Genomic DNA, 21,717 nt, shown 5'->3' with positions numbered 1-21,717 from the left:
TTCTTTAATTCTTCTAGGTCTTTGTTAAACATTTCTTGCATCTTCTCGATCTTTGCCTCCATTCTTTTTCCGAGGTCCTGGATCATCTTCACTATTATTATTCTGAATTCTTTTTCTGGAAGGTTGCCTATCTCCACTTCATTTAGTTGTTTTACTGGGTTTTTTTTTTTGTTCCTTCATCTGATACATAGTCCTCTGCCTTTTCATTTTGCCTCTCTGTCTGTGAATGTGGTTTTTGTTCCACAGGCTGCGGGATTGTAGTTCTTCTTGCTTCTGCTATTGCATACACATTATTGCAAAGACATCGTTGCATTTGTTGTAATCCTTCGAGGTAGCTATTATTATTTCTTACTTATAGATGAAAGCATTAGTGGCTCAGAGAAGTTATGTAATTTAACCAAGGTCACACGGCTAATTCTGCAGCAGAATCAGAGCTTGAAGCCATCATTCATTGGTTGAGCATATCTCTATCTTCCTTGCCAGAGTCTGCCAAGGAATGATTCCTGCCCTCTCCACACCTGCAGTCTGGTTGGAGAGGCACTCTTCTAGCTCCTTGCCCAGTGGTCTTGTTATGATTGATCTCAAGACTTAGTATTAAAAACGTGTATTATATGCTGTACACGAAGCCATTTAAATTCCATTTGAATGCTTGTGGTATTTAGCTTAAGTGGGGAAGAAAGGATGAAGTGGTGACTGAGATAAGGAGCTGAATGATAATATTATATATGTTTTACACTTAAGATCTCCTTTATGGAGACTGTGTCTTTGAGCAAACCTCCTATAATTTCCTAAGAGAAGTTTAGAAAGTACAGTTTGGCCTTGAGCAGTCTCCTGGAGCAAATCCTGGCCCAGGGAGGCAAGGCAGTAAGAGTCTCTGGCAACAAGTCATGGCTGAGGCTGCATATTTCTTTTTCTGTAAGGAGCTTGCTTCGGAGAAACTAATTAAACCCAGAAATCTTAGGAGGTTCATGGTGTTGCCAGGTTGCAAATATGGCTCCTCCCCAGGGTGTTCCCCGGAGGAAGGGCTCTGTCTGAGCAGAGAGACAGGCAGCTCTCTGGTTTTTCTTCACCCCTCCTGTCTTCCCAGACGGCCACTTTCTTCTTAAGAACAATATCTGGGTTTTGTAGTGTCTTAACTCTTTCTTTCTTTTTTAAAATTTTATTTAGTTTTTATACGGCAGGTTCTTATTAGTAATCTATTTTATATGTATTAGTGTATATATGTCAATCCCACTCTCCCAATTCACCCCCCCCCCCCCGCTGCTTTTCCCCCCTTGGCGTCCATTTGTTTGTTCTCTACATCTGTGTCTCTATTTCTGCCTTGCAAACCAGTTCATCTGTACCATTGTTCTAGATTCCACATATATGCATTAGTATACGATATTTGTTTTTCTCTCTGACTTACTTCACTGTCTTACCTCTTTCTTGACAGCCCTTCCTCGTGTTGTATTAGAGACTCAGGATGGAGCCTGAAAGCCTGGAGTAGAACTACATTCTGGACGCCTTGTATGAAACAGCTGACTGAACCAGAGGTACAGAGTAAGTCTGTTTTGAGGCTGGAAGGGACCTTATACCGCTCTGTTTAATGTCTAACCACTACCAAGACCTGGGGTCCCTCCAGCATCAGGGGCTCGCTGCTTCTACGACTGCCTGTTCTCTGGATGGCTTTGGTCACTGCAATTTCTCTTCTTATCTGAGTGCCATTTGTCGCCGTGTAGATTTAACCATTGGACCCTCGTTCTTCCCTCTGTCACCTAACAGAATGTCTGCCCTTTCCTTTCCATGGCAGACCTTCAGAGATTTTGAGACAGAGGTTATGTACCTGCTTACTATTCCATTTTTCTCTCTCTAAAGAGCTGGGGATTGTCGTCTTCCCACTATCCTGATTGTCTAACATGCACTGTTCAAAGAATGACAAATATATTAATGAAACGTCTATTAATTGAGCACACCCTTCTTTTCGAATGGGCCTGGTTGTGACCTCACTGTCCTTCCCAGTAACGTCCAGGCAGCTATTATAAATTGACTTCTTAATAAATAAACATTAATTGTGCAGCTACTGTGTTCAAGCTCCATGTCCTGTGGATGTGAACGCAGCAGAACAGTCCATGCCCTCATGGAATTTGTAGCCCACTCTGAAGCTAACCCTGTGTGGCACTGAGTTGGAAGCTCTTTGCTACCCTGAACTGGGCTTTTGGGTGGAGATAGATGCCTTTTCATACCTGACTCTGATGCTCACCTGAAAGGTGCCCAGGTGGAGTGTGGTCTTCTGCCTCTACTGAGCTGGGTCTGCTATGTCCCTCTCTCCCAGATTTCATTTGCACACCTGGGGCCTGGTCTACTCTCTCTAATGCTAATTGCTTAGAAGACCTTGATTGTGGAGAAATATATACACGGAGAAGCTAAATGCCTCTGGGGATAATCCAGGCCTCATTTTGCACTGGAAAATAGAGGCACTTTTTGGAGAAGCTTTTGAACCCACAGCTATGTGAATCCAGTTTAGTGATGTTCCTACCATACCTGGAAAATTCCCTTTCTCTCTTTCTTTTTCTCTGTTATTTTAGTAACCTTTCAAAGCTAATGCCTGCAAATAAAAGGCTTGAGCGGTCAGCTGCTTTTGCTCACTTCCCATCAATTCTTGAGAAATGAGGGCTCTCTGTGTCGTGGGGTGGTAGGACCTCTGTCCAAAACTGGAGGATGCTCTCCAAGAGACCACATGTGTGGAGAGTCCCTGCAGAAGTAATTTTCACTGGGCACGTATTATCCCCTGTCTTTGAAATGACTGATACTTATGGTGTTTTTTTTCCTCTAAATGTCCTATTGGATTTCTCCCTCCTTGGCTGTGAGACAATCTCCGCCCATAGCCTCTCCCTCCCTAGGAGAAGCTGCTGTCTGGGGCTCTTGATAGAGCAATTCTTTCCTGTTTCTTTAAATCCCACCATTAGCTTCTGACCTGTTAAGGCAATGAGGTGGGTGAACGGGAACTGAGTGTAAATCCAAATTGACTGCATGGCCACTTTGGAGAAGTTACTTCTTTTCTAAGTTTGTTTGTTTCCATTTACAATGATGATCTGGGGACAAAGTCAATACTCAGTGAATTGAATAGAAAAATAAGGTGAGGCTAATAGACCTCTCCTCTCAGGTCTGATCATGTATTCCGTAAACATGTAATGACTGAGAAAAACAGAACAGGCTCCATTCTAGGTGCTGGGGATACAGCAGAGGGGAGACGCATTTAAAGTCCCTGTTGTCACGGAGCTTGATTTCTGGAAAACATACACGCAATTAAGTAAGCCAGTAGTATGTCTGTCCGGTGAAATTATGTGCTATGGAGAAAAATAAAGAAGAGTACTGGGGATGGGAAGGCATGTGTGCATGTGTTTTTGCACACGTGAGTATGCGAGTGTGTGTTTACGTAGGAGGTGAGGGAAAGGCTCATTGAGAAGGTGACATTGGGAGGACACCTGAAGAATATGAACAAGTGAGCCATGCATGGGGGGGGAGGTTGGCGTGGCGGAGTGCTACAGGCCAAGGGTCTGCAGTGGGAGAGTGCTTGCTGGGTTTGAAGAACGGCAGGAGGCCAGTGTGTTAGCGCATCATGAGAGAGGGGTTGAGGTCAGGGAAGCAGCAGGGCACAGATCACTCGGGGCTTCAAAGGCCACTGTGACACCTTGGCTTTGCTCTAAGCCAGAAGGTGAGCTTTGGAGGCCTTTAAGCAGTGGAATGAGATGACACAACTCAGCATTTCAGGCGGATGGCTCTGGGGGACAGAGGGTCCTTGGCTTCATTTTCAATGCTGTCCAAGCTGCTCAGGATAATCTGGAGGGATCGGCATCTAAACCAGGCTTTAGAGGTGAAGGGAAAGGAAAACAACAGCGACCCATGGCAATAGGAACTAGCCCCCAATTCTAGACGTGCCTCACTTCGTCTGCAGAGAGAAGCGATTGGGAAGGAGGACAGAGGTCTTGTTGCTGCGGGGCCAGGGACAAGCCAAAGGAACAGACATAGGACAGGAGAAAATGTGTGAGCTTGGCCTTCACAGCAGCAATCGGGGTTAGCAGGCGAAAGTGAGTTGGTGATGGGACTTCAATACAGTGGAGCAAGGGGGGTCCTCGCCAGGGGTCCTTGCAGAATCTGAGTGGGGACTGGATACGTCGGCCAGAAACCCTCCTTCCCTGTCCCCACTCTGTCCTCCCCTCCCCACACAGCGTACATTTGTAAGAGGTGATAAGCAAGAGGGTTTGTGGTTGTTGACAGGAGGCTTTGTGTAGCAGAGGGGGAGGAAAGAGCAGAAGAGGTGCTTGCCATGCCCTGCTGCCCTGGGCTGGGTGTCAGCCCCTCCTCGAAAGAGGGATTAGAGTGACAGTAGAGAAGGTGTTTTCCTGAAAGTGTCTGTGAGCCTGGGAGCCCCTCGTTCCGTCAACACATCCGCAAGGATGTGCTCTCCTAAAGCCGGGGTAGGCTGCCACCTGCTGGTTGACCTCAGTATTTCACCCGGACGCTCGGCTTTGGACAAAGGTCTTTCAACGTCAAATACAGATCTGCGCTAGCATTTTCTTAAGGCCAGGCGCTTCCCATATTCTCTTTTAAATCATCACAGATTCTCATCAGCATAGGTCCTCTTCATTCTCATTTTTAGGGATGCTCAGAAAAATTAAGTGACTAGACCCAGATCATTCAGTAATTGGAAAACTTGGAATTCGAGCTTGGCTCTGACTACAAACACAATTACTTAAAGAAGTTGGTATGATCACATCAGCTTTGCAGACTGTGAGTGTTGTGAGGGAACCAGCAAATGGCAGGTGTTCCGTGTGTGCTGAACAGAAAAGTGGGTGCAGGAATAGATCTGCGGATGGATGGGTGATCCTCAAGGCGGTGCAGCCCGGGGGTCAGCGGACCTAGGTTTTAGTCCCAGCTCTGGCATTTCAGGGCCGGTGAACTTGGGGAAGTCATCTCATTACTCTGATACACAACTTCTTTGCCTGTAACTGCAAATGTACTGGGCTAACGTGGGAGCTACTTATTTTGCCTGTGTGTGTGTGTGTTTTCTTTCTGAAGCATCTTGAAATGTATTTTCCAGTCTTGGTGGGATTGGAGCGATTCTCAAGAGGACAGCTTTCCCTGCTTCCCTTCCAAGCTCTAAATTCTTTTGCAGGGCTCTCTGGGGAGGGCGGAGGACGAGGGAGTGAGCCCTGTGCTGGCACTAATACACCACACCAGCCCAAATCCTGGCAAGACGCATGTGTGAGGAGTGCAGCACCCCGCGGGCCAGAGGACACAGGTGCACAGGCAGCTGCCTCTCTAGTGCAGGCGTGAGCTTTCTAAAGGGCAACGCTGGTGTCTCCTGGCCTAAATATCTCCAGCTCTCAGCTGCGCTCAGAGGATGCAAAGCCTTCAAGGCCAGGCCCTGCACCACCGTCACCCTTGGTGTCCAGCCACAGCTTCCCCTGGCATCGCCACAGTAACCTCCAGGGCCTCCCCGATTCTCCTGCTCACCCTACTCAAATTCTGAAGAGCCTAGCGCTCCTCGGCACCCTGTAGCCCCCCCTGTTCCGGAAGCTAATGGAGGCTTGACTTCAGCTCCCCACATCCCTCATTAGTCTGGCTTAATTGAGACGACAGGGAAAATCTCCCGTAGGAATTGAGAGCAGCTCAAAAATGGGGTGTAGACATGGAGAAGCTCTCCGAGACCTCAAGCCCTATGGGTTTTACCTTCTAAACGTCTCTCAGAGCTATGTGCTCCATCTCCGGGACCACAGATGTAAACTCAGTCACCTTTCAACTGGACTCCTGCAGTGACCTCCTTACGGCTCTTTCTCATCTGTACCTCCCGGCCCAAAGACAAATTGCAACAAAAAGGTGGTTTTCTTTTTTAATTGAAGTATAGTTGAGTTACAATATTTTGTTAGTTTCAGGTGTACAGCACAGCGATTCATTCCTGTATTCATTCATTTACATATATATTCTTTTTCAGTTTCTTTTACCTTATAGGTTATTACAAAATATTGAGCAGAGTTCCCTGTGCTATACAGTAGGTCCTTGTTGGTTGCCTATTTTATATATAGTAGAATGTATATGATAATCCCAACCTCCTAATTTATCCCTCCCTCCACCCCCGTTTCCCCTTTTGTAACCATCAGTTTGTTTTCTATGTCTGTGAGTCTCTTTGTGTTTTGAAAATAAGTTCATTTGTATCTTTATTTATTTATTTTAGATTCCACATGTAAGCAATATCATATGATATTTGTCTTTCTCTGTCTGGTTTACTTCACTTAGTATGATAACCTCTAGGTCCATCCATGTTGCTGCAAATGGCATTATTTCATTCTCAAAAAGATTAAAAAAAAAACAAAACAAAACCAGACATGAGCATAATACTTCTCTGCTCAAAATTCCTTAGTTGCTTCCCATTGCATTTAGGAAAAAGATTAAAATCCTCATTCTGGATCAGAAGAACCTGCAGAACAGGGTTCCTGTTGCCACTGCAGCCTCTCTTTCTCCTGAGCCTCTGACTTTCTTTCTGAGCAGGCTAGCAGCCTCGGGGCCTCTAAAAACGTTCTGCCCTCTGCCTCCCCTGCCTCGATCACTGGTGAACTCCTATTTACCACTTAGACTCCCAATTCGTGTGCTCTTCCTCAGGGAAGCTATCCTGGTCAGGTCCTCAGTAGATGTTCTCCTAGCGTCTCGTATTCGCTTCCAGAGCATACCTTCAGTCTGCAGTTATACGTCCGCTTGTCTGCTGTGAATGTGTAACTCACATTGCCATCCTCTCCCCGGTGTGGAGGCTGCATGAGGGCAGGCTTGTTCACTTAGTGCTGGGCACATGGGGGTTACTCATGACTGACTTTCAAATGCAAAGGGAAATGAGAATGTTGGGAGAAGAGAGCCGCTCAGCACAGCCCACAGGGAGCCCCCTGGACACTCCGGAGTTGGCGAGGTGCGGTGAGAAGGAGAAAGGCTTGGGAGGGGCAGGCCGAGAAAGGGAGCAGGTGGGGTGGATGGTACTCGCAAAGGACGGGGCTATGTGGGTAGATGCTGTGATGGTGGGTGTGGGGAAGCAGCCTCAGAGGCTCTTTGGTCTGCATTCCTTGCTGAAGTTTAGAAGTCCCTCCGCAGGTATCCAGCGGACCAAGCTCAAGTTGTGTGCCCGAGCCCGGCTACCATGGGGAAGAGGAAAGAGTATTTTCCCTTGTGGCTTCCATCGTGGGAGGAAGGGCCCTCACCCAATGGGAAATTCTCCAAAAGCAGAAAGGAGTTGGGATGCAGGGAAGCCAATAAATGACCAACGTGTACTACAGGGAGAGAGGCATGAGCAGAACTGATGGGATAAGGTCAGCAGGCAACTGTAACAGTGGTGCCTAGTGCCTGGGTATCCCCGAGAATGGGCACGCCTGTCAGGGTCCCTGAGAAAAGTTTAACTAGAGGGCCTATTTCCAAAGGGGTGGGCAGGCTGGAGGAGAACCACAAAGGCCAGCACGGTTCCCCAGGTCTAGTAGCAGCTGATGTGCAGAGACCACCCCTGGCCTGAAGGGGCAAGTTGGGGGGGAGCAGTTGTGTGGAGACAGTCAGTTGACAGGCACTGTAACTCCTCTGAGGGAAACTCTCCCACCATGATGGCCCTCCCGCCATGATGCTGTAGAGATGGCGCTGGAAAAGGGGTTCCCCGACTCGCCCCCCGCTCCATCTCCATCAGTCTCTTCCCTTCCATGTCCCTGTGCTGCCTGCTGGAAGCCTGGGGGCATGGGAGTCCATTGGTCTAATTCATAAAGGGTGGTCTTAAGGATACAGAGCACGGAGAGGGGAGCAGAGCAGATAGGGGAGGGGCAAAAGGGGGACCAAACACCCTGGAAACGCACTTTCAGTGGAGAGCTACAGAGTGCATCATGGAGGTGGCAGTGGGCTTGGACCTTGAGGGTGGGGTAGAATTTCACGAGACCTTTCAAGATGGAGGAGGGTGCTTGAACAAAGCCACAGAGCCAGCCACTGAAAGATGTGTTTGAGGAATACCGAGCCCACACTTCTGGCCAGAACTTGTGGAGTGTAGACAGTCTGAAACCCACTGTGGTGGTTTTGAATGCCATGGCCTCGGGCCTTCTGCCTACCCTGTCTCCATGTGGAGGCGTCTGCGATCTTCTGAAGGCCGTGATTAAGGACTGTTGTTGGATGCAGCGTCTTCACCAAGAGACTTCGATTCTTGTGTGGCTTCTGGGGAATACCTTACCCGCTTAGTGACATCTGTCTCTCTCGGGAGCGGTTAAGTTGGGGCTTGGGGGCTCCCACGTCAGCAGCCAGTAGGGGGTTAAGCCCCTCACTTAAGGCTTGGTTGTTGCAGGGAGCCAGTTTGTTTGAGTTTACACAGCAAGGCCAGTGTTGCTATGGCTGGATTGTAGGCAACGAGTCTTATGACCTGGAGCAGCGGATTGTGTATATAACACGTCTGCATTTATTAAAGCAGGATGAGCTCAGCAGCAAAGGATCTGGCTGGAGCCACGAATTCCTCTGATCCTTGTTTCGGAGCCATCGCGTTCCATCTGAGTGAGGTCATCAGCCCAAACATTTTCATTAAATAAGTCGATTTGTTGAAAATCCCCAAGAGAGTGAACTGAGGATTGCAACGCCCACCACCATCCTTGTTTTAAAAGACAAATGTATAATGTGCGGTCCTGACTCACATTCTCTGAGTACAAACAGGTCTGCTTTTCCGGGCAGTGAGTTCCCTTCATCACTAGATGTAGTCGGACCAGACTGGGCGACACAGGCTCTCTTCCTTTTGGGGGACGCTGAGCAGGGGACAAGGAGACATTCCTAACAGACTTTCTCTCTAAGATTGCACGGTTGTGGGAGCCTGATGAAGGAGTCAGGTAGCCTCCCACACCCGTCATTCTGCACCGCGGCACACGTACGCTCAGGGAAGGAGAGATTTTCACCAGAGGCTTGGGGGAGAGAAAGAACCCTGGGGCCAGAAGGCCTGAGTTTAAATCCTAGTTCTGTTATTAACTGGGGAGATAGCCACGGGCAAGTCATTCCATCCTATGACGCCCCCCAGGCCACCATATATCAAGTGAGAGTAGCGACAGCCCATGCTGATGAGCACTTGATATCTGCCACGCACCGTGCGAAGGGCCTCGTGGGGATGATACCATTTATTTTCCACAGAAATGCTCTGAAATTAAGAAGTCTGTGTATCCCCATTTTTCTGATGGGAAAACTGAGGCACAGAAAGGTTAGGGAACTAAGGAATGGTGGAGCCAAGGTTTGAACACAGGCAGTCTGCCTCTGGGGACCTTCACCCTTGCACGATAACAATTGTCACCTCATCTATGTCATAGAACTTTTAGGAGACTGCATTAGAAAATGGGTATAAAAGTGCCTTTTTGGTTTTGTTTTGTTTTTTGCCCTACGCGGGCCTCCCACTGTTGTGGCCTCTCCCGTTGCGGAGCACAGGCTCCGGACGCGCAGGCTCAGCGGCCATGGCTCACGGGCCCAGCTGCTCCGTGGCATGTGGGATCCTCCCGGACCGGGGCACGAACCCGCGTCCCCTGCATCGGCAGGCGGACTCTCAACCATTGCGCCACCAGGGAAGCCCTAAAAGTGCCTTTTAAAACGATAAACTGTTAGTCTTGGAAGTGTTGAGCAGGAAGCTGTATCTTAAGTTATAAGCTTTTCCCAAACTTATACAGCTTTGTTCAAAACTGTTTTCCTCTCTCCCAGCCTGTAGTCTCCCTTTCCTTCTTCCCCTCCTGCTTGGCCATCATCCCTCCTTTCCTCTCCCTTCCAACATCCCTCCTTTGCTCAAATATATTAGTGGAATTTGGTGGCTTTGGTGGAATCCAGGCTCGACAATGAAAGGAAAACCAATGGCCAAATTTAAAAGTACTTGTGCTTTTATTAAACAAAAAAAAATACAATCAGGTACTGTCCAGATGTGTTTTGGAAAGGAAGATCTGTTTAAAAATCCTTAGTTTACATCATCATCATCATTATTATATTAATAACATTAATCATATCCTTAAAATCGAAACAGTATTGCTTTTCTGAAATGTAAAAAAAGGGACGGCTTCAAGACACACATTGAATCACTGCTAACAAAAATAATGATAATTAATTATACAGCTTTGTGTAAAATATAGCTGGTTCTAAAACAAACTACCACTGTACAGCCTACCCCGCTCTCATTCCCGGAGCCACCCAAGAGAAGGAAAATCATTGTGATGCTGTCACTGGAAGACTTCTGCTGAATCAAACAACAAAATGGAAACCTGTTGGACACTGTGGTCTTTGGTGTGAAGGGAAGTCATCGCAGAGTGGGTGAGGCCAGCGCTGCCGCCGCTGGCCTGGGTAATCCATGGTCAACTTTAGCTCCTGCCAGATGCCCAGGTGTGGCTTAATGGTCAGACTGCTCACATCGATGCTTTGGTAACATTATTTTCGTTCTCTGGGCCCTACTCTTCTCTCCCCCAGTTGTCCCCAGAATTTATGCCCGTTTGCGCCTGCCTTCGAGGTTTCGGAAGTTGCTGGGTCTCAGCTTCATCTCAGCAAACTGGATTGAATACTCGTGGCCCTTCCAGTGGAACCAGTTAACACCCTGTGAAAAAGAGAAGACCTTCAGATTGGTTTCCACCAGGCAAGGTGTTCACCGACCATTGCTGTCTCGTTGACGGAACAAGACGAGTTCCGTTTCAACTAGACCGTTCGGTAGTTCCCAGCTGTCTCTTGCCGATCTGTTTGTTGATCTGTGTAGTGAAAACTTTCAGAGGGGCTGGCTGACTCAGACTCAGTTTTTTTACTTTAGGCAGAAGTCACCTGAGTTTGCATTGAGCTTTGATCTGCCATCTTGAAATACAGTGGTGGCTGATGAAACTTACCGTCACTAGGACTGGGTGCTGCAGGAATTCGGATCATGATTGGAGCTTACAGAATTGAGTAGCTATATGCAGGGGTGTCTACACTTCACAGGATTCCTAGGGAGTGTTTTAATAGGGGTTCCTATGGAACGGCACAAAGAGCATATACGTGGACACAAGTTTTGCAACCTGACATATAAGGTTAAATCTTAGTGCTCTTACTTGAGAGATATAAATGAACAAGTTATCAAAACATTCTGGGCCTCAGTTTCATTATTTTTTTCTTAAGGCCCAATAATGCTAACCTTGGCAGGATGCTGTGAAGATGGGTCAGTACAGGAGCTGCCACAGTGCTGGAAACATCATAGGTGCTCCGTAAATACTCTTCCCCAATCTCAAGAAGGGAGAGATATTCTCGGAATTTTGGCCAAAGATTTTCCTCAAGGAAAGACTATATTTGCTTCCGGGCCTCCTGGTTCCAGGTCTGACTCTGTAGCAAAGTCTACAGATGGTAGACTCTGCCCATGGAATCCCACAGACCCCTTGTCCTACTGGGCATGGGGGGCGGCTTCAGAGAGTCCTCCTATAAGGCCTCCACCCTGCGCACTGACACCTCTTCTCTTTAAGCTTCATAGGGCTGGGAGGGAACATATCCACAGAGGAGATGATGGCTGGTGAAATGAGGGAAAATATCGATGTTTTGTTTGATTGTAATTTTTTGGCATTCACTGGTATTGAACAGTCTCTGTATCTGACAGGGGGATGGGATTTGAGAAGCGCTGACTCATTTTATGGGCAAATGTGTCTGTAATTACTCAACCTGGTCCTTGTGCTGCCTTCCTCTGCCCTCGTTCTCCCCTCTGATAGAGGTTCAGAGCTGGAAGCAAGCCCTCCTCGTACTATGGTGGAGACTGAAGGCAGAGGGGGAAAGTGACTTCACAGAGGCCACACAGAGCCAGAGCTGGGACTGAACTCCCATAATTGTTCTGTGGTCTTTAACGTCATCTCCTTCTTCCAAAATTGGATGGAAAAAGAAGTTTCCTCTTGGCATGTAGCTTTTTCTCCCCCTCCCAAAGGACTTTGTGTTGCACTGGTGTTAGGGGACAAGGAGATAAAGGCAATACAGCAGCTCTCAGAGTGGACGTGCTATTGAGGCCACATGATAAGATGGAGAAAACACAGGACTGGCGTCCAGAGGTGTCCTTCAAGTCTTCCCTCCTCTGTCAAATAGGCATGAAAAGCCATGTCCTGGTCCTCTTACAGAGTAAAAGTGGTGCACATGGGAGACAAGGCGAGAATGCTTTGAAAAGTGTCAGAAATTATGTCAAGGTAAGGTCTGCACTTAAGGTCACGACAAGCATTTGCTGGTAGTCAAGTCAACATAAACACATGTATCAAAATCATTAATAGCAGAGAGCAGCATGTAAAAACAAAAAAAACAAAAAAAAAACCAACAGCAAAAGTGTAAATAAACAAGATGACGAGATGCTGCTTCCCGCCCGGGACCACCCATCAGAACTCCTGGGGCTGTTCGGTGTGATTTGTACCTTTGCCTTTTTACAAAGGGATCCCAGGTTGCAGGCTGGGTAGGAGTTGAGGAGGCCCAGCCCAGGGTGATCAGTCTGGGTGAATACCCGTCCTTCCTCCCTGGAGCAGGGATGGCCGCTGAGAAGGACCATCATGGTTAAGCAGCTGGGCCCACTAGACTTTGCCCACTTTTCAGGCACCTGCTCGTGCAGGCAGGACTCAGTGTGAGATGGTGGTTGAATTTGGTTTTGCTCACTTATCTCCACAGGGAATCTAAAAAATCCTTTTCTATGATTGCAGAAATTGTGTCACAGCATCCTGTGTGGTGCAGGGAAATTTGGAGAGCTGGAAGGTTTGACTCTGCCTCCAGCTCTGCTCTGTGACCTCAGGGAAGTCACCTTTTTCTGGAACTCGATCTTAGGAATCAGAAAAGGAAGGGACTTAAAATCTGTGGTCTTTGCTCTGAGATGTTCTTGGGGTGCTGGAGGTGCCTCTACGCCAGGGTGGGGAAGCAGCGCCCTGGGCCTGCATCACCCCTGGTTCACCTAGATGGCCTCTACTTTCATCTGTTTCCTTCTGGGGTTCAGACAAAGACTTAATTTGAGGAAAGCTGGCTACGCTTGGTGTCTCCCTGACCAGTGGTTCTCCTTGGGATCTTCGTGGGTTAAGACATGCTATCTCTGTGATCTCTCCTGGCCTGCGGTCTCATGGGGATCTCTCCCTCCTGGCCTGCTGGCCTCAGCCCTGCCCAGGGCCTCGCTGTCTGCTCACCTGACTGTGGTTATTGTCCCCGTATCTCCCCATCAGGTTGACGCGGTGGCAGTTCTTGTACCAGAAAGCCCCCTTGTAGGACAGGGCACAGTTGGTGATGGCCGAGTCTGTGTCCTTGTCAAAGGTGGAGAAGGATCTGCCGTTGTGGTAGGCCATGGAGTCACCTGGGAGAGAGAAAGCGCAGACTGAGAGCCCAGCTGGAGCTCCCTGTGGGCTGTGAAGGGCAGCGCCAGGGTGACGACTGAAGGGCCCTGGGGTGGGCCGGCCTCAAACACTGGACCCCGAATTAGGATCCAGCGTGGGCCTGGATAGGACATGAGTGTCATCCCCGAGCCTCGTTTCTGATAGAAGCAGCATAAAGTGGTAGAAGGTAGAAGGTACAGGTGGCTTTGGAGGATCTAGCTCCAATCCCATCTCTTTCACTCTTAGCTGTGACCCTGCACAGGTCAAGCCTCTTGCTGAACCTCAGTTTTCCTATCTGTAGAATGGAACTAGCACATTGATTTGATCCACCTCAGAGGGCCGTTGGAGCAATGGATACGAAGGTGTACACTAAACAGGTAGTGTGGTGTGCAAACGGTCATGATTGTCGCTATATTTTTTTTTTTTTGCGGTACGCGGGCCTCCCACAGTTGTGGCCTCTCCCGTTGCGGAGCACAGGCTCCGGACGTGCAGGCTCAGCGGCCATGGCTCATGGGCCCAGCCGCTCTGTGGCATGTGGGATCTTCCCGGACCGGGGCACGAACCCGTGTCCCCTGCATCAGCAGGAGGACTCTCAACCACTGCGCCACCAGGGAAGCCCGATTGTTGCTATTTTTATGATTGTGTTTGCATTCACTGTACGTAAAGGAACTCAGAGAGTAAGGTGGGAAATTTGTATTCAGTAATGGTGTGCTTTCCCCTCAAATGCAAGTATTCAGAGCCATACTTTAAAACAATTCTTTTCGTGCATTTATTTATTTATTGTCTATTTATTCATTAATTCACATTCACTCACTTATTCACTCACCCATCTAATATTTATCAAGTTCTAGTATGAGTTTAGTTTTCCACTCTGCCATGCTGGTTTTCCAGAGCTATCCTGAGACAGTCTATCTTGAGTCTCAGCCTACAGAGCCATACTTATAATCAAACCTTTCAGGTTTTAGATGTCACCGAATAGCTTGTATATCGTACAGTTATTTTTCAAAGTGTTTATGGGACCAGTTTTCCCTGATTCTTAGACAAAAAGTCCATGTATATATAGTGCTATATGGGAATCTAGTTTGCAATTGAATATATTGAATTTTAGGAGCATTTAAGTGCCATTTCTTTCTGTGTCCCCTCACTCCCAGCCCTGGTCAATGCAGTGCAGAAAGATTTCAAGACATCAAGGCATTCTATCCTGATATTTTGGAGCAAGTTGTCAGAGGGACTCGGGTGCCTTGGTAACTGATGAAGCTATCAAGAGCATGAGGATGGCAGCTAGATATTGATGAAACAAGATGCTTTCCTGTGGAGGGGCTGCTTGCCATCGATACGCACAGGAGGATGTAGCCCCAAGGGTTAGCTCAGTGCAGGGGCATAACATGACTCATTTTCTGTTGGAAATACAGAAAGAGGTGGGTGGAGGCCACCTTCCCGCCCCTCGGTGCCTATGCTTGCCCTGTAACAGTATCCTCCTTGCCTGAAGCCATCTCAACAAAAGAGGTATTTATTGCCAGGTAATAAAATGTCAGAATTCTTTGAGGGATGCAAGAATGAAAACAGTTTTCACCCCTGCGTCTCTGTCTTCATTTCCACCAGACTGATCTCTAAAGAGCTCTGTCTTTCATTAGGTTGAGCCTGGCTTTTGGCAAATCTTGCGTGGAGGCTTTTCCCATTATGGATGCATTCTTTCAGGGCTGAGAGGTTGGGAATGTGCTACAGCATCTGTCTCTTCTGTTTCAATAAACGTAACTGAAAACCACCCCAAAGTGGGCAAGGGGTGACATGGCGTGGTCACGGTCTTACACCTGATCCCCCTTGTTACCAAGAATACTCGTCAGCAGCCAGGCTTGTACCGTGGGCCCACCGTCCACAGGCTCTTACAGCTGTTCTCTGAGCCTCAGTTTCCTCATCTGTATAATAGCAATATCACCTGGAGATATATATATATATAATTTTTTTTTTTTTGGTGAGACCTAAAAGAGGGTAATGATATGAAGTATCTGCAAAAGAAGCTGCTACCTGGTGGGCCTGAATGCATATCGTTTCCTTATTTGTTTCTCCTATGATGTGGTGTCAGAAAACCACACAAAGGCCATTTCAAGGCAAAGAAACCTTCAAAACCCAAACCAGGTTATGTGCCAGTCAAGGAGTGAAGGACTGCTGGAGAGGTGGTGAGCTCCTGGTCATGGGGGTGTGCAGGCCGAGGCTGGATGGCCACGTGGCAGGAATGTCTTAGAAGGGATTCCTCCAGCTGGGTGATGGAGCGGACTGTCTGCTACTCAAAGTACAGGCCACAGACCAGCAAAGCCACCAACAGTGGCATCATGTGGGAACTCAGCAGAAATGCAGCATCTTGATTTCACCCTGGACATACTGTGTCAGCACACTAACAGGCTCCCCCAGTGGGTCATATGTGTGTCACAAATTGAGAAGCACAGCAGTAGATGAGTATTAAGGCTCCCAAGAGACTGCTTTTTTCTCAGTCTAAAACAGATCTCTAAACATGGCTAAGAAAAAGACATATTTTGAGTGACAATAGCTACAAGTCCGTCCTGATTGTCCTAATTCCCAACCTACTCTATGTTTTGGTGACCAGAATATCTACCCAACCTTGTTCAACTGTAGTTCTGCTGGTTGGCACCTAGTAGGGATTCAATTATTTGTCGATAAACAGATGGACCCATGAAGGAAGGAATGAGGAGTGGAGGAGCTGGCTGAAAACCCGAGAAGCTTTTGCGGTTCCCTGGGCTCTGAGGATGTCTGTCCATACCTGCTGTCCCGCTGTACCCCTCCACCTTCAGCCGGTAGCGAGTCCGGGCGTCTCCCACGCTGAACTTGTCGTAGACGGCGTAGGCTGACTGCCCGTGGTCCCGCAGGTCCACCCGGAGCTCGTACTGCCCTTGGGCTGTGATTTTGTTCAGGGTGTCCAGCCCTGTGGACGACAGGCAAGGGGTTGCCTAAGAAGCGCAGTGACCAAGGCCCTCATTCCTACGCACCCCGTAAGAGCAGCGGCCGTGTGTGCTCGAAAGAGGTTTGCGTCGCGCCTGGGCTTGCAGCTTGGTTTGCTCTTTGCTGCTGTGACACCAGGTGAGATATATACGGTTTCTGGGCCTCAGCTAAAATTGTGTTGACATCTTTGCCCTGCCAACCGCCTAACGTATTATGAAGATAAAGGAGATAAGGTGGAGCGCGCACCTTTTAAACTCTGCAGCTCCTTACAAGTGAAAGGCGATGGAGGACAGGGACGGACATTCCCTGGCCTGGGTGCTGGAACGTAGGACGGCGCCCTGTGCCGGTCGCTTGTTGCAGTGTGGGCTGCGTGGATGGATGGATGGGTGATGGCATTGTCGTGTTGGCTTGGGAGAGTTCACACTGCAGCTCAGCTCTTGATTGGCTAGATATGGCCAGCAGCGTAACCTCTCTGAGGCTCTGTTTTCCCAGGTGCGTGCAAGATAGGAATTTTGTACCTTGTGGGGTGCTATGAGACTTAGAGGTTGTGGCCCTGAGGGACTTAGCATAGGATGGAAGCAGTGAAGGACATCAGTGAGGATAATTCTCTAAATGGCCCAGTGATTGACTTGAGGCTAGGCTAGGCCTGGCTAGTGGCTCTCCTTTGGCTGGATTTTTATTTTTAATGACCCAGAGAATTTAAAGTCTTTCCATAGAGAATTTGACACCCTGTGTCGCCCACCAGAGCTATTGTTTCCTCGTAACCCATTTCCTCTCCCACAGTTCGCTGTGGGTTAGGACAGATGACAAGGAGGACAGAAATGGACATTTGGGACACAAACACGCAGGCTGTATTACCAAGCCAGAATTCTTCTTTTAGGTCCCCAAATCCAGCAGTGTAGGCCTTCCAGTTTCGATAGAAATCTTCACGTCCATTTTTGCGTCTCAGGAACACCTATAAACATAACCAATGAATCTGGGTGCGCTTAAGCTATTGAAGGAAAGAGAAGACCTCTTTCTGAGAGGAAGAAACATCCACTGTAGGAAAAGCACCCGTCCCCACCTCTGTCCTCACTAGTTCGCCACGTGACTCAGTGCACGTCGCCTCCCCTCTCTGAGTCTCAGTGTTCTCACCCGAAACATACAGATTAGTAAGACCACCACCCAGCTTTGGGTGACTGTGATGTGCCAGTGTAGGTTCGTCACGTGTAACACACGAACCCCTCTGGTGTGGGCTGCTGACAGTGGAGGAGGCCGTGCCTGTCGGGGCAGGAGGCACACGGGACCTCAGCGAACCTTCTGCTCCACTTTGCTGCCCATCTAAAACTGCTCTAAGAAAGAAAGTTTAATAATTAAAAAGCATACTACCCAGCTCATATGGCAACGGGATGGAAATAATTCATGTAAAACCCTTCGCACAGTGCCTGGTAGATGGCCAACGTTAAGTCATAAACGTAAGGGGCTCGATGACCACTGCCATTTATAGATCACAGAGTTTTTTGAGGATCAAATGAGATAAATGACGGGGAAACAGGGGAGCTGGTTTTTAGGCTCAGCTGCTTTCCCATTACTTTGAGAGAGAATCCCTGAGTGTCTCCATGTGACAGGCGCTGTCTTGGAGAGCTCCTGCACATTAGCGTCGGAGGGCACGGGGAGGACCGCGGCCTCTCCTCTGCCCCCATCCCCCTGCCGGAGAGCTCTGGAGTCTGTCTCCATGATACTCACGATCCATCCACCCCCGTCAGAGGTCATGTCACAGAAGACTTCCTGCTTTTGGGTCTTGTCGTTGTTCAGATAAACGGTGTAGACGCCAGAGGTCGTGTCTCCATTCAGCATGGCTTGGGAGCAGTCCCTGGGGAATGGGTACAGGACTCCAGCTGCGGGATGAGAAGAAAGAGTGGCTCTCTCAGAGCGGGACTGGGGCAGGGGCTTTCAGGTCGCAGCTCGAGTGCTCACTGACTAGACGCCTCTGGGCAAGCAGCCCCACCTCTCTGAGGCTCTATTCTCTCACGCGCAAGATGGGGATTAAAGCCATTTTGCGGGGGGTGCGGTGAGGCTTAGAGGTTACGGATAAAAGGGACCCAGTTCAGTCTCTTATACTGATGGAAGCCACCAGTGATATCAGTGGGAGGAGAGCTGAACCGCTGTGAGGGCCATGTGTCAGGTAGCACCCAATGAACACCCAGGTGCTGGCCAGGATGGCTGGGTCTCCAGCACACGGCTGGTGGCTCACTGTGGGTGAGGACCCTCTGCCAGGCTGGATGCATCTCAGGCTCTTCAGAGGATCCTGAAGCCAAAGACAAGGGTTCTAAGCCCTGAACTTGCCCCTGCCTTGCCTTCTGAGCCCGGGGACCTGAGAGGGCTAACACAAGCATGCCTGGGGAACTTCCACGTGTATAATGTGGTGCAAAAATTAAAAACTCGATAGCAGTGAGTGATCTTGGGGCTGTGCTTGGCAGGTGGGCTTGAGAACTGACGGCAGTAGCAGCTCTTTGTTCTGGTCCGACCTCCTCACTGTACTTTACCTTCACCTGAGGTTGTTTCGTTAGCAGTTTTCTTGTCTGTTTCACAGCCCTAGTCTGGGAGCATCTTTAGGGCACACTCGTATTTTTTGTGCTCCTAACACGTGCCGTGAGATCTGGCAAAGAGGTGCTTTTGTCCCTTCCCCTCCCTCAGCAGGTGTGTGTAGAGGGACTAGAGTGAAGTGCGAAGGGCGGGAGACAGCGCTGGGATACACTCCATTTACCCAGGTTCAGGGCTCTGCAAAGACCCCCTCCTCCCTTCCTCAGAGAAGCATGCTTCCTCTTCACCAATGGAGCGCTTGCCCATTTGCCACCTGCAGAGGAGACCTAGTGGCCAGGTGTGGAGGTGGTTCCCTGGTCCTGGGACACCTGAACCCAGATCTGACTCCAACTCATGGTGTAACCCTGAGCAGGTCATTTAGTCTCTGGGAGCCTCTGTTTTCCCACCAGAAAACTGGGCATGATTATCCTGGCCCAACGTACCAGCTTCGTGGGAGGACTGTTGGTGATTCTGAATATGAACAGGCTTTGTAAATGCCTGAAGGAGAACACTGAGCTTATAATGAGCCTTGACAAGGGCTACCCACTGGGCTGGGAGTTCAAATACAATACAGAGATTCTCACACGGTCCTCATGAAGAAGGGATAGTTATTAACCCCATTATACAGATGAAGAAACTGAGGCTCGTAGAATGGCAGTAACTTTCCTCAGTCACGCAGAGCAAATGGTGGAGATGGGGAATGAATCCAGCTGTTCTCACTGCTGGCCCTCCTTCCCTTTCACCACGAGGCCTGTAACCTCCTGCAACCACATTGCTCTAGCTTTTCCGGTAATAGCGGGGAATTGATTCTTTTCAGAAATTTGATGGAAACATTTAAAGTAGCAGTTAGAGGAGAAGTGGAGGGTTGGTTCAGTCTCCTCCGGAGCCCCTTACTTGTGGTGAAGGTGGTCTTGATGATCTTGCTTCTCAGGGGCCCATTCAGTGCCTGGATCTTGGCCATGTAGTGGGTGGATGGGCTCAGCTCTGCCAGGCTATAAGAGGTGGTGTCTGGATCCACAACAACCTCCTAAGGGCAGAAGAAAAATATAATAGCTTTTGGCCACATAAATCCTCAGAGTACAGATGATGCATTCACTTATTCACCCATCCATTAATTTCTTCATTCAGCAAGAATCCGCTGAGTCCCACTCTGTGCCAGGCTCCATGCTCACTTCAGGGCTTCAGACATGGGGAGAGTGCAGCATGAGCAAAGTTCCTGGGGCCAGAAGGGGCAGAGCAAATTCAAGTAATATGAGGAGGCAGCGACCTACCTCAGCCACACTTCAGTTAGGGAAGCCGTGGAAGAGGTGGGCGAAGACCAGATTACAAAGGGCCTTAAGTGCCAAGCTATGGAATTTGAAGCTTATCATGATAAGGAATGGAGGTTTTTGAAAGTTTTTTGAAAAAGGGAATGCTGTGATCTCAGCTTCATCTGGTAGGAAGATGAATCACACAAAGGGCAAAGGTTTAGACTTTGAGACCAGTTAAGTCAGTGGTCCCTAATATGGCTCTTTTTCACAGATCTCTGGGGAGCTTTAAAATAAAACAGTGCCTGGGCTTCATGCTAGAACGACTGCATCATAAGAGCCAGAAGTGGAGCCTGACCAGGTGCATATTTAAGAAGCTCCCTGGATGATTCTGACGCATAGTCACTCAGGGGGTCTCTTGAGTCAGGAGATGATTACAACTGCTCAGGAGGCACGGCATGACGACAGCGCAAGCTGACCCAGCATGTCACTTTTCTAGAACAGAGATGTCCAGGAGAGGCAGATGTGTACAGCTGCTGTAGACCTACGCTAACTACACCTGCTGTTGGTGACTGGTCACTGTGCTGCTGTCCAGACGAGGGGGATCGGTTTCAGTTCTGCAGGAGATCCTCCTTCTTTTCAAATCCTCTTTTTACCTTCCAGTGCCTGTAAAATCACCTTTTAGCAGATGACCCTGGTGTCAGGGATGGGAATGCAACCTGCAGTCCTAGTAAAGCAAACACAGCCCACTGGGTTTAGGCAGTAATGAACCAGTGTGGAGGCCCCTGGAAGGTTGTTTGGCATCCTCACAACCGGGAAGGTGAAGTTATCCTGACTTTTCCAGTGCGGCAGGGTTTGAGGGGGTGGGTGTTGGAGGTGTGAGTAGTTTCAAAGAAGCTAAAAGACTTGCACTCACTCCATAATTTGTTGGTGGCAGAGGACGGTCTTGCATCCTGTCTCCTAACGTGCTCTCCAGGACTCTTTCCTCCTCTACCAGGTTGACTTTCTTGAGTGAAACAGATTAAGCTGGGGACTGGTCATGCAGGGAAGTAAACCCGGGTGAGTGCCTATTTGATACCAGCGACCCAGTGACCTTTGTGTGGCCCCCAGGTCTAGTCCTTGGGGAAGAATCAGGTACAAAGCTGGGTTCCTTGAATTACTTGGGGATAAAATTACCTATCAGCTTTCTAAGCTGCTGTTCAAAGTTATTTTCTAGGCAATCAGGGTAGATCGAAATGAGACTCATGAGTTCAGGTAAACAGTGAATCCTAGGATGCCTGACCAGGAAGGGCCCTTAGAGACTGGGGAGTTCAGTGCACTCATTTTACAGATGTGAACACTGACACCCAGAGAAGGCGAGGGACTTGCCTCTGTTCACACAGTGAGTTAGTTCATTGTTACAGCGACTCCAAGAAGGACCGTAATGGTAACTAGAGATGTGTGTCCACTCCTGGTTAAACGTGGCATATTGAACAAGACAGTTTATCTCTGCTTGCTTCTGATACCCACTAAAATGAAAGTAAAGGAGATATAAAGTATAAATTCACAAGGATGAGGGAAATGGCAGAGGAGACAGGTACTTGATGTCACCAGAATCTTGATCAGTGGAAAGTGTGGAGTGGTGGAGT

General features: G+C 48.7%; 1 protein-coding gene and 1 long non-coding RNA gene across 7 annotated transcripts in view; one reads left to right on the top strand and one right to left on the bottom strand.

The window, feature by feature from the left end:
* The window catches only part of LOC132427124 (uncharacterized), a 227,101-nt gene that overhangs the window by 82,460 nt on the left and 122,924 nt on the right, over window positions 1-21,717 (top strand). Inside the window, exon 6 of the long non-coding RNA XR_009519810.1 lies at window positions 1,433-1,539. This is a non-coding gene — a long non-coding RNA (uncharacterized lncRNA). The remainder of the gene's footprint in view (window positions 1-1,432; window positions 1,540-21,717) is intronic.
* Window positions 9,858-21,717, bottom strand: part of TNC (tenascin C) — a 93,986-nt gene continuing 82,126 nt past the window's right edge. For 4 of the 6 annotated variants that reach the window (XM_060014252.1, XM_060014253.1, XM_060014255.1 and 1 more), the window contains 6 exons: window positions 19,737-19,869; window positions 18,006-18,157; window positions 17,139-17,235; window positions 16,102-16,263; window positions 13,143-13,306; window positions 9,858-10,585 (listed from right to left, as the gene is read on the bottom strand). In XM_060014252.1, the coding sequence (XP_059870235.1) occupies window positions 10,475-10,585; window positions 13,143-13,306; window positions 16,102-16,263; window positions 17,139-17,235; window positions 18,006-18,157; window positions 19,737-19,869 (819 nt within the window). In that variant the 3' untranslated portion in view covers window positions 9,858-10,474. The remainder of the gene's footprint in view (window positions 10,586-13,142; window positions 13,307-16,101; window positions 16,264-17,138; window positions 17,236-18,005; window positions 18,158-19,736; window positions 19,870-21,717) is intronic. The other 2 variants (XM_060014257.1, XM_060014258.1) reach the window with 1 other exon arrangement.

Source organism: Delphinus delphis, chromosome 6 (assembly GCF_949987515.2).
Source record: "Delphinus delphis chromosome 6, mDelDel1.2, whole genome shotgun sequence".
In the NCBI taxonomy this organism is placed as follows: Eukaryota; Metazoa; Chordata; class Mammalia; order Artiodactyla; family Delphinidae; genus Delphinus; species Delphinus delphis.
The sequence above is the reverse complement of the archived record's forward strand: the minus strand, read 5'-3'. Positions and strand labels throughout refer to the sequence as shown.